This window comes from Colias croceus, chromosome 22 (assembly GCF_905220415.1).
Source record: "Colias croceus chromosome 22, ilColCroc2.1".
In the NCBI taxonomy this organism is placed as follows: Eukaryota; Metazoa; Arthropoda; class Insecta; order Lepidoptera; family Pieridae; genus Colias; species Colias croceus.
In genome coordinates this window covers 2,961,097-2,974,113 of record NC_059558.1, presented here as the reverse complement: position 1 = coordinate 2,974,113, position 13,017 = coordinate 2,961,097, and the positions used below count along the sequence as shown (strand labels likewise).

The 13,017-nt window shown below is 34.4% G+C and overlaps 1 protein-coding gene across 6 annotated transcripts in view; it reads right to left on the bottom strand.

The window, feature by feature from the left end:
• LOC123701823 (focal adhesion kinase 1) overlaps nt 1-13,017 on the bottom strand; it is a 156,150-nt gene that overhangs the window by 35,813 nt on the left and 107,320 nt on the right. For 4 of the 6 annotated variants that reach the window (XM_045649394.1, XM_045649393.1, XM_045649392.1 and 1 more), the window contains one exon: nt 3,770-3,867. In XM_045649394.1, coding sequence (XP_045505350.1) covers nt 3,770-3,815 — 46 coding nt within the window. In that variant the 5' untranslated portion in view covers nt 3,816-3,867. Of the gene's footprint in view, nt 1-3,769; nt 3,868-10,592; nt 11,033-13,017 lie in introns of all 6 variants that reach the window. The other 2 variants (XM_045649389.1, XM_045649390.1) reach the window with 1 other exon arrangement.

The following is a 13,017-nucleotide window of genomic DNA, read 5'->3' as shown; positions in this document are numbered from 1 at the left end:
CTACAGAAAGACCAACAATGTCAGTTCGTTCTTTACATTTTACACTATCATGTACAAAAATAACAGAACCTCCGTGAATAGCCTGCGTCCTAAAGTATATACTTTTTAATTTGTAATTTTCAATATTTACTAACGACTGACATTGTTTAAGCCAATGTTCTGTTACACAAAATATTTTAATATTGTTATCATTCAGAAACAATTCTATTTCTAACAATTTGCTAGCCAAGCCTTGAATATTTTGATGCACAATGGAAAAAGACTGCTTAGCTGTTGTCTTATATACTAGTTTAAATCTAGCTTAGGGCTAGATTGTCTGTCAACACTTAACCTAGGTTGATGTATAATATAATTACTACTACATAAAATTATAGTAGATTGATGGTCTGATACCGAACATGTACCAGACTGGTTAATATTATATGCTATTAACATAGCAAGTTCACGCTTATATCTAGATGGCAGATACATGACTGTATTCCTTGTCAGAGTAAAAGATTTAATACATAAGTTAATGTCAAAGTAAATAAATGCATCACAATGATGATTTGTTAGGTTATACAATTTTAAATTCATATTATGAATTAATCTATTTTGTTCCTGTGTTAAACCAGGTAGGTATGGCAATGTACACAACATAAATTTACATTTAGTCTTACTACTAATATCTAACATTTTTTTAAATCCTACATCAATATCCTTATTATTTATATTTAAACTGTCCCCATATAATATAATTACAATATTATTCTTATTAAAGCTGAAATGATCCAGTGATTTGATTATATATTTAAATGAACTGTTAGGCGTACAAACATTAGTAACTTTAAGCCCTAAATTGTTAAGCATAGCGCCAAATCCCTGACCAATATTATCCGACAACACAATAATTTCCTGCTTTGAAAGGTATTTAGTATTACTGGTTTGAATTGTGGTAGTGGGTTTAACACTATGTATGTCTGTGTAGTCAGACTTATGGGGCGACGGTTGCTCATTGTTACTGTTTGAACACTGACATACATATTTATTGGTCAGCGACTCAAAACGATCCATATTGTCATTGCTCAACTTAATAAGATAATCTGCCTCTTGTATATGCTCGTTAATTTGCATTTGGGCAGAAGAGTATTTCTGGTTCACATCATTTAACATTTGACTTAAGGAGTCTATCTTCTCCTTAAGTTCAGTTGTTTCTACATCATACAAGATTTTATAATATTCTAGATCCCTATGATATTTATCTAACTCCTGAACAAGGTTTTTGTTGTCTTTCTCTAGTTGAACTATATTTTTTAAAGAACTCTTTCTAACAATAGATTGCGTGCGCTTGATGAACTTACTTAATCTAAGATATTTTTTTAACTTCTTATGCGAAGAGAAATTGATTTTTTTAAAGTTTATAGAGCCACTTAACTGTCCACATTCAATTAATTCATCATGAAGACTACTTGGTGTGTTGCATTGCCGCTTGGGATTGACCTCTTGCACTTCCATTAAGCTACATTCCAACTCAGCGATACGGCTAAGAGCTTTCTCATGGTCACTAGAGCACTGCTGGAAGCTGTCCACAACGTCTTGTAGGGTTTTGCACTTGTCTTCACTATGAATGTATTTCATGTGTAGTTCAGCCAGCTCGGCCTTTAGAAGAGAGTTCCTTTTTATAATTTCTTGAATCTCTAATTCACTTTCATCCCGCTCTTGTATGAGTTTTTCACATAAAGATTGTGAAGCTTTTAAATCATGGAGTGTAGCTTTTAATTTATTCTCCATGTCTTTAGCTACTGCCTTGCGGGTCAGCATGTTGTACTTTTAAGTTGCTGAAACAGATGAAAAGAAATGTATGAGATAATTATTCCTGAATACTATTATGATAGAACTCAATGTTGATATGAAGTGATTAACGGTATGATGTAGTAAAGAGTAAAGAATAATATTGTCTGGGGCGATAAGTTTTTGTCTTCTAAATTGCTTCCAACTTGTCAAGCAAAGTGAGACGGTAACTTTTATGCCAATGTATTTATTGTGACGTAGCTCATTAAATATGAGCGGTGTTAGTATTACAAATGAATGTAGGTGTCGTTTATAATTATTAACAATGAAATTATAAAACTAGTACTCCCCTGGTTTATTTGAGAAGATGTTTGAATTCGGTTAACCGTTGACACGTTGACCTCCGCGTTATACAAAACGTTGCGTAGATCACATAAAAGGTGTGTTTCACAATTATTTTCACTTTTTAATCAATAAAATAGTTAATAAATACTAATATTTACTATTTTAGCAATAAAAAAAACTTTCGACTGTGTTTTCCTGTCATTGTTTTTTTGCACCATTATATGTGTAATTACTGTGATGACGGGTGAGTCTGTTCATTTGTGCTTGTAAAAAATATTTAATTGAAGATGTTTTGTCTTCAAATTCTTGTTACTTGAAATATTTCTACGAATAAGTTATTTCATTTTATTTAACAATAATTATTTTAAAACCTTATTATTATAGAAATAGATATTCTATATAGTCTGTAGCATTACAGCGAATCTATTTTTTTACTATAAAATAATATCTATTGTTTTCATTCTGATAATAATAATTTGTCATGACTCAAAGAGTGCATTGTGCACGGCTGCAGAATGTTTTAACAAGTCTTCTAAATAATATTTGTTGAATAGTGATATGCTTGTACCGATGTCCCTTTGCCTCTCTCCCTAAGATACCAAAAACGTACAACTAACTACCCTACACAATACCCAAGTCGGAAAACTACAAACATCTCAAGCCACACTTCAACTAATTAACATATCATTTTATACCATCCAATATCCATACTTATCAAGGCGTTCGTTCAATCAAAATGACATTCACGGAACGCACGAATCACCGCGGGTTGCCGCGTCTTGCTCGTTAACCCCACCGGCTCGTTATCACCTATTAATCGAGCGAAGGAAGCGACAAACGACCTTTGACGGCCGAGTATCGCAATTATTCCTAATTGTTATTATAGTAATTACGGTATGAACTTTCTTGATGAATCATTTTGGAACTGACTTTGAACTTTAGTTGAAATCCATACTAATAAGTAATAAGCAAGCATAATAATAAGGCAATTCTGACAATCTGTGTTCGGAAGTAATTGCTGAACCGATCGGAATTAATAATGGTCAGTAAGTCATAAAAAAGGTGATATAGAGGATAGAATTCAATATGGTGAACGATTGTCATTTGAAAAAGGTAACTTTGTTAAAGAAAAGTCGTAACATTTTTACAAGTATAAAGAAAAGAAAATATTTCCAATGTAAAGAATTTCCTTCTAATGTTTCCTTCCCCTTAACGACAGATGCCTAAATGATATCAAACGACCGTCTGTTGACGAGAGGGTAAATAAATACTACACAGAAGTCACATTAACAGACGTGACTGACCACATATTATGTTTCTAATTGTTTCTTATAAACGTTTTTTCGTATGGCCACATATTTTGTTAAACGTGGCGTTTTAGATAAAAATAATTATTTATCAATATGAAGTTTTACGAATTCATTTTTCTACTGCTGGTTTTTGGTCATTAGGTTATTTTGTTGGCATATTTATTTCATTTTTCCCTCATAACACCGTAAGTCCCATCCCTCCATTCACATCCAATGAATTTTTCTTCTTGAATCCTTTAAATTTGCATTTCCCAAACCAGCGCGTGAATAGCAGCCCTTGAACAACAATAAAGCCGGCCACCATCGACCACACAACCATTGTGTGGTCGATGCCGGTCACTCACCGTGCGTCTGCGTCGGCGCGTGCCGCTTCGGCGACGCGGGCTGCATGGCGCGCGCTAGCGGCCCCTCGCCGCACCGCCCACCGCCTTCCGGCTCATGACTGGAACAATTAATTGTAAATTAAATAACATCATCAAGATATTTGAATTCTATTATGTACCTATAAGTTCAAAAAATGGGGGGAAAACAGGAAAGATACTTTAGAGACATATGTATTTTAAGGTTATATGATTTTTTATTAATTGTTTGATATTCTTACAATTTTCTAGCTACAATGAGAGGAAGAACGATATAATATAAAAATTGTGAGTAGGCATAAATAAACATGCAATTAAAACACCATCAAACAAGTCTAACCTATCCAACAAATCTCTCCCCACGTAATGAATTTACGTGTATTCCAATGACGTCACATTAGCTCCGACTGACATTGTAATATAGTGCGGGTAGACGGATATATCATCGTTAGATGGAGGTATATTGGGACAGGGCTAATTTGTCAATGCGATTGGGCGTCTCGCTCGTTTGTGGGTCTTTAGAGAGAGATACTGTATAGTAGTTTTATTTATGTATTTTTAGAGAACAGTGTAAAAATAGAATTCTATACAAGTAAAAGAAATACGTGTCCATAAGAGTATAAAATATACCTCAAATTATTCCCATATACTATCTTACAGCAAGCTTATGCCTACCTACGTCATAACATATTGGTATACATATAAATATATACTCCTTTTATACGAAACCAAACAAGGAAAATCATAAAAAATAACAACACCCCACGCTTATAGATAGGGAGGCGAGGTAGCTAAATGACGTAATTGAACGGCGTCGTCGAGACTTATCAAAATCGAAAGAGAAAATAATTTCGAAAAGAAAAGCTTCTATGGTAAAAACCATTTTAGCGGTGGGTTTGGCGTGTACGGATTTTCAAAAATGTAAAAAAAAAACAGTTACTAGGGCATTCTCGAGCGCGTCAGATATTCATACTACGTATGCCCCAAGTCCCTCTGATAACAACGGTATACTAATCTGCCGGTTTGCGTGGTGGGGCTAGGCATATAAATTCGTCAAAAATGCACAAAAAAAAAAAATTTACTCGAGCGCGTCAGATTTTCGGAAGGGGTGTTAAGTAGGCCCCAAGGAAGCTCCCCTTAAAAAAACTGACGATTACGACATGACGATAAGTTATGATGAATTTTTGAAAATGCAGAAAAAAAGAGTCCTTTTGAAATACTCGAGCGCGTCAGATTTTCATAGGGGAGGTTTATCTCGGTATCCTGAAAGCATATTTTCTTAATCTGACAAAAATGTTGGTGGGTTCTCTTAATCTGACCGAAAAAGGTTTGTGGGTTTCTTTTTTTTAATCATCGTTATTTCATATCAATTTTTCTTAACTCCCTCAGTTTTAGAGATATACACAAAAAACCGGGAGTTTGACTTTTTACGATGCTTCAAGTAAAAAAAGTTTTAACTTTGGACAAAAATGAAAAGAGACCTTTTTTTGTAAAATAAAATTACCTTTTTTGTTTATTTAAACTTTCTTTTGGAAAAAGTAAAGTTCGCGACTTATATGCTGCAACGCGTTCTTCGGAAGATGAAATGGCTCCTCCAGACTTCCGGTCATGCGGAAACCGGCAGATTTTGTATTTTTAGTAAGTTTTAGATTATATTCTTCAAAATAAAAATAAAAACAATCGCGCTCGAGAATACCGGATTAACGTTTTTTTTTTTTACAAGTTCGCGACCCTATAACTCGGCGGCGTCAAGGACTTATGGTTAGATTAGTTAAATTTAGTCTTAAAACACTAAAATCAACCCCCAATATCTTAATCTGACGCGTTCGAGTATTTCAGACTATCGATTTTTTTTTACTAATCTGATCTTCTATCCTAGGCGCGCGTCACTACATATAGAGCTAAATAGTTAACAAGGTTGTTCTATTAGGTCTAAGGTATCTCTCATATCTTAAACTGCCACGCTCGAGTATTACAGAAAATTCCCCTCTTCGCCTCCCTATCTATTAAGGGTGAAGGCTTTTACAAAATGCCCGATAACAATACAATTACTTGTAACTGTACCTAAGTAACAAGCTACTGAAAATTGTAATAATGCGGTTCCTAATTGGCGATTTGAATTTTCCATACAAAAGGATTAATCATTATTGAACAGTAATAAAATGAGGAAAGTTCTAAACTTGACTGTTCTTTGTTCCGTGCTATTTATGTGATATTATAATTGAAACATTGAAATGCTAAATGATTATTGGTTATTTAACAATAACTTTATTAACTATAAACAGTAAATTTTAACCTCGGTTTTATCCATATTCTACTAGAATTATAATTTTTAGAATCTAGGCGGAATTTCGTAGTTTTTTTTGCGAAAGAGCAACAAACATATTATTCAAAGCTATATCTATACAACTTTCATCTACTTAATACGAATTAAGACCAATTATTATATTTCATCACATCAAATACCTACTACTATTTCTAGACATGCCTCGAACATTGAATGTTAGGTCATAGTGCACATGAATCCAGTGCATTATTACAACCTCAGCACTGACCATAGACAAGGCTATAATTACCATGCAGTGCAGGGGTCAGAAGGGTGTCTAACCCCCTCCACCCCCATACATCGATTGGCAGCATGCTGGCCAACATTACGAAATTATAAACACGGGAATAATTTGATAATACCTATTTGCTTGTTATCTGCTTTATGTGATAAATTTTGTATCGAGTTTGTTCTCGGAAAGCTTTTGAGTTGAATTTAACTTGCGAATTCCTACATGAATACAGCTTTAGTTATTCTTAATAACAAGCTTATGCTTCCTGTCGGTGAAATATGAGTCGTTGTTTAAAATTTTGTAAGTTTTTATCTAGTAAGACTAAAATACAACTAGAAAACTACAAGGAAACTAGGTAACTAAGTAAGGAGAACCATTATTATAAAACACAGAAAACTACAAGTAGTAAAATGTACCATACTATAATTTTCCCATTTTCGTTTATATAACCAGCTATCCTATAGCCTGGCTTACTTATGTGCTAAAACCTAGACTATAATTTAAAATAAATATTAGGAACTAAACTAACTAGTAAAATAGCTGTATAGAATTAAGATGACTAGAGGTTCCATACAACATCCATCCTTCTAAACCTCTTTATCGAAATTGTAATTTTGATACAAAAATTTTCAAAATGCCATCAAGTTGGCACCCCTGCAGGCCGCCATTTCGCGCATCTGTGTGCAACAGCGCATTGTGCATTCGCCATCGCCGGCCAGCCGTGCGTGTTATGCAAATGACAAAAAATCAATGTTTCGTGTATCATATAAGTACATGTATATCTTATTTAGCGTTGTGTACTGACTGTAGGACATAAAGAGTCCTGTGTACTGTAATGAAATAGTAGCAATGCACTATGTTAAAAGGAGGAAAACCATAGCAAAAGCTGCTTTGTTTATAAACCAGGGTGATATTGAAAAAGCTTTCTGTTTATGAAATTATATACATTCCTCAAAAACCGCGCCATCCGACGGTGAAAACAGAATGAAAAGCGTTGCAGTTTTTTTGAGTTTATATGGAGCAGACAGACAGACAGACGCGGCGGAAGATTTTGTTTTATTATATACTTATAGTGATTTAATCATGACTTTATAAAGCACTAGAAAACAAAAAACGTGAACAAAATACAGCTCAAATGAGCTTCAATAATATAATCTCCGACCAAAGCTTTTGTAACGAAAAATAACTATCAACATGTAGGCGTAAACGCGTCATGGACACATCATATAGTCTAGACATGTCATAACAAGAATAAGAAAAATATATCGCAATGATTCAGCAAATATACAGTGAAAGTTTTTAAAGAGTACTACTAAAGGATCCGTATACATGTCCTAGAAAACTTTATTGTAATTGAAGAATGGAAAGGTCGAGAAATACATAGTCAATACATATCCATTACAAATTTAGTACCACCCTCTTTTCCTGGAAGTCAGGTTTAAAACTGACAGTCACATACTCTCATAAAACACAAACACGGAAACAGCTGATCGAATCTGCATGAAATCTATTTCTGTGACCATTATCTATTTCTGTGTAACGGTATAAACTTATGTACTAAGTTTAGTACATAAGCTTTCCATATCCATAACTATAGTACACACAGTATCGTTTGAAGCAAGTTCTTCTTACGCCAAGCCAATCGATCGAATCATCCTACATTCTCACTCTCATTTATACAATTAACTGTTAATTATACACACTTAACCGACTACTATAATAAAAAGCACAATTACTATGAATAACAAACGTACACTTATAGAATCGAGGCCGTAAATTATCACTTTACCGACTTCAACAAAGGATGATACGCCTTAGATGGGGAACGTCATATTTAATAAGCGACTGCTCGGAATGCCTAACCACCAGTGATTCATTATGCATAAATAATAACGGAATGAACAGACAGACGACGAATTTATGAATATTATTAGCGAAATAATAAATTAGGTCTTGATTTGATGACTAGGTTATTATTTTCTTTATTCATGTTCATACCATGAACTTGGTAGTTGATCGACGATAGGTACTTATAGAATTATGGTACAGAACACATAATATAAAGGCTCGCCTACAGCATTTATTTATTCCGCAAGAAACATCCACAATGCTTCTTTTAGAAGCCATTTTGAATCGTCCAATTACAAGGCAATTACAACGACAAAGTATCACCGGTTCGGAAAGCAATTTCTACGTAAGTACTTATACAATACCCGCTTGAAGCTGCTGTTTATGAATAATGTAAAGTTTATATAATATACCTAAAATGTTCATACTTAGATAAATATAATAACACTACAATTTTTATACGTAAGTGCAAAGTCAGGAATAAAATAAGAGATGCGGTAACAACTCACACACACTCAACAGTCTATTAAAAATAAATAAAATTTAAGCACCTGTTCGTTATTATTTGTGCTATTTTGTTTTTGTTTGTGTTTCTATCTGTTCTAATTAATGTTCAAATTGGCTTGGCCTAATTGACGGTACTTTCACTGGCACTAGGTTAATGATAGTGGCTAGTTTTAAAGGAAATAACAAAACGTTTAATTCGTATGATTCACAGCTAATCAATCAGCTGTGCTGTTCTTTACATAAATAACATCGTAAACGAACCGTTCGCGTTACTAACATCCAGACCCTATCTCTAATATACCTTACATCGAAGTCTATTTACTAATCCTAATCATCAATTTTTTCACTTATACATTCCAAGCTACCCACCATATGTTTTGATACGTCGCTATTCCGTTAACAGATACAGATTAACAGCTAATAAGCAGTTTTGACAGTCGACATTCTTCAATCAAGGCTTCGCCCACGCCACGCCCACTCGAGTAGCGTGGGGAAAGCTGGAGACATGTGTTACAGTGAACTTGCGATTCTATGGAGATATGAAAGCTATGAAAGTGCTTCTTAGTAGCAATGCAAACTCAAACTCAATACTTTTTATTTATGTAAACTTTTACTAGGTAGTATTTATTAATAGTATTGTTTCAACCTTACATAATATATTTTACACATATTTGTTAAATATGTTGCAATGTAGATTATTTATACGGAAATATCCCGATAAAGGTACAACCACGTACAACTATAAAATGATTGAATATATAGTTTGAAAAAAATAAAATGCTCTGGAATTTTTCAAACTGGAAACATAAAACTTTTTCAAAATATTCGACCTAAAACTTTTTATTCATATTTTCATGAATTATTTCTATAGTATTGGTATCAGTGTGAAACAAGCTTTACGCGTAAACACATTGATTGCGATATAAGAGCCTTAAGGTTAAGTGTCGTGTCGAGATAATTTCGGAATTCGTTAATTAATTACGCGTTAATTTTTTATACTTTTATATCCGTATATGGGCGAAATAATAACCATACGTGTAAACAAAAGTTTCATAATTGCCTCCAAGTATTTTGAGGTAAATAGACATTAAAAACAAAACATTATCATCATTTATTGAATATTATTAAGACGTCATTGGGAACTGATTATAATTGTAAACATAAAAATTAAAAATGTAAATGAATTAATCGAAGAATATATAAATACAAATGGATTAATTAATAATTGAATTGTTTCTGATCGCGGTAAAAAAAAAACTGTATACACTGTTGTGCAACTTATTTCATTTAATTGGTAAGTGTCGTTCAATTGAATTTAAATAAGTTACTTTTTGCGGTTCTTTACTGGATTGTAATAAAGTATCATAAATCAGAGCCTGATCATATAAAAAAAATAAAAACAAATGTAATGTGTCAAATTAACAAGCATTAAGCCTATTGTGCCTTCACTATCATCTGTACCTGTAACGAAAACATAATATAGGCATATGCTAATAATAACAAAGCATATCCCGTAACCACCACTGAGCCACCGTTGAGCAGTGGTGGCTCAGTGGTGAGACCTCGGACTTCGAATCGATAAGTCCGGGGTTCGAGACCAAGGCAAGCGCGCAGGAATTAAATTGATTTTTCAATTTATCTGCGCATGTTGTAACATCACCACTGCTCGAACGGTGAAGGAAAACATCGTGAGGAAACCGACATGTCTAAGAATTAAAAAGTTCGACGACATGACGTGTCATCCGCCAACACGCACTTGGCCAGCGCGGTGGATTATGGCCTGTACCCTCATAGGAGGCCCGTGTCCCAGCAGTGGGAACGTTTATGGGCTGATGATGATGATGATGATGATGATGATCCCGTAACAACCAAGTGCTTAATAAACCAAAACCTACCTCTTTGACCGCACCCTGGTATACCGCCACGTATTGCTGCTATAATGCCCTGAACTGGACGGACACAACAACAACTGTAGACTGTTAGGCCTTGGCTCCCTCCGCTTCTTACACCTGAGCTTAACTTCATCTGCTTTTTCTTCCTTGACTACTTCTCTCTTCTCTTCTTTTAAATCTACGTCCAAATTTAAATGCTCCAAGCGGTTTATAAAATGCCTTGTTCGCAACAAATCTGGGGTTTCGTCAATTCGATGCTTTCGTATTTCGATAGGCGAAAGAGGAGGTTTTCTCGGCTCGAACACCACTTTCGAATATTCGCTGCTGCGTCTCCAGAGCCGCGGTGACAGTGGCCAGAACCGCCCCGTGGGTTGCGCCGATTCCATCACCATTTCGACACCTCACTTTAACGCACTATTATTGATCGACTTTACCGATGCTCACTAGAAAATTAATTGAGAATTGCCAGTATTCCAACGGTTTCATTTCACTATTAAATATTTACAAACGACTTGTCTTTTGAAACGTAATGTTAACGTTATGGTAACGCATTCATTAATAAACCACTGACGTAACGATTGTCAAAAAAGCTCCAACAACACGTCCGTATCATTAGAAGCGCAAACTATCAATACCACGCCACAATACAAACTAAACAAACGTCTCACATACAATGATACACCCACGTGTTATCCAGTATCTAGACGAATCACTGTCAATGCATCACATGCAACTGATAAGAGTCCCACCGGCAGCGTGCTTTATCAACCAAGCTTCGTAAGAATTCACGTGACGCAAGGAATGTCATACAATTTTCCGCCGAAAGCGATTACAAATTCCTACGTAGATACGTATTTTTTCCCTTAACGGCGAGAATTTTCTTGTTTTCCAGCAATCGATTGTGGAATGATTACGTTACGATACATGAATGGAATAAGATATGAGTGCCTACGTCACGATTGCGATGCGACCTATATACTCGTATGTATGCCGGTTATTATCCTACGATTGCTCACTTATTGCGATGCTCTAGAGATTTATGAAATATGTATTACCTAGATTGATACAATCAAGATTATCGCCCGATCGATCATATTGCTAAATATTTAGTCATAAGTTTTCTTTGGTCCGACTGTAACTAGTAGTAGATTAACGTATGTATTAACATACTTTAAGATGTTAATATCCACCAAAAAGTTAATCAAACTGAGTCCTACTCAAATCCGTCCTACCAAATAACTAAAATTATGCATTATATCACGTCCTACGAATGTCAAAAGTGGAGTCATCTCATGAATAAAGTAGATTAGAAATATAGACCATTACGTAGGCCTAGTGTCAGTAGTCTGCGTAGGATATGATGCATTTGTTATAACTCTATATTTAACCGACTTTACAATATCAAGGACATTTATTATTTACTACTAGTTCTTTTACACGTATCAGTAGCATAGTTGTTTAGTTTGCATAGGTATGTAAATTTATGTTTTAAAAGGTACATAAAGATTCGTAAATCACAAACTTTTATTGGAGTTAACAATAATGCATTTTCTTTTACAATATTTAATAACAGATTTTATACGTCATCAAACGCCCCAACCTTCCAAAATTATCTCATATAAAAAATGTCTAATAAATTATACTGGTCACTTAAATGTACACAATAAAATGCTCACGTTAGATTGTAATAGCTTCAAATCGTTCTGTGTTGAATGTTAAGCGATTCGCTAGGAAGTTGGACAGGATGTAATTTATTTGAGCACGTTATGGTAATACTTTAAATTTGGCTTATACGTTGGTGATATAAATGTATTAATTCTTAAATAATATCAAATTCACACGACTATTTAAATTAGAAAATTGTCATTAATGAGGCGTAAAAATGGCAATTATGTAGTACCTATGTACTATGTACCAAATTAATACACTCCTTCAATCTATACGTGTCTATACTTATATTATAAAGCTGCAGAGTTTGTTTGTTTGTTTGTTTGAACGCGCTATTCTCGGGAACTACTGATCCGATTTGAAAAATTATTTCGGTGTTAAGATAGCTCATTTATCGAGAAAGGCTATAGACTATATTATATCATCACGCTAAGACCAACAGGAGCGGAAACTAGATAATTAGATCTCGTTATGAATAGTCCACATAAATATAAATTGGTCGAATACTTTTGCTTTACTTCGTAACAAACAAATTTTCCTTCCTATTCAGTTATTCACCCTTTTGTTTGTCTGAACGCGCTAATCTCAGTAACTACGGATCCGATGTGAAAAATTCTTTCAATGTTAGATAGCCCATACCACTTAGCATTGAGAAGGCTATAGGTTATATTATATCATCACGTTAAAACCAATAGGAGCGGAGGAATGCGGGTAAATACGCGGGACACAGCTAGTTATGAATAATATGATAGATTACCCA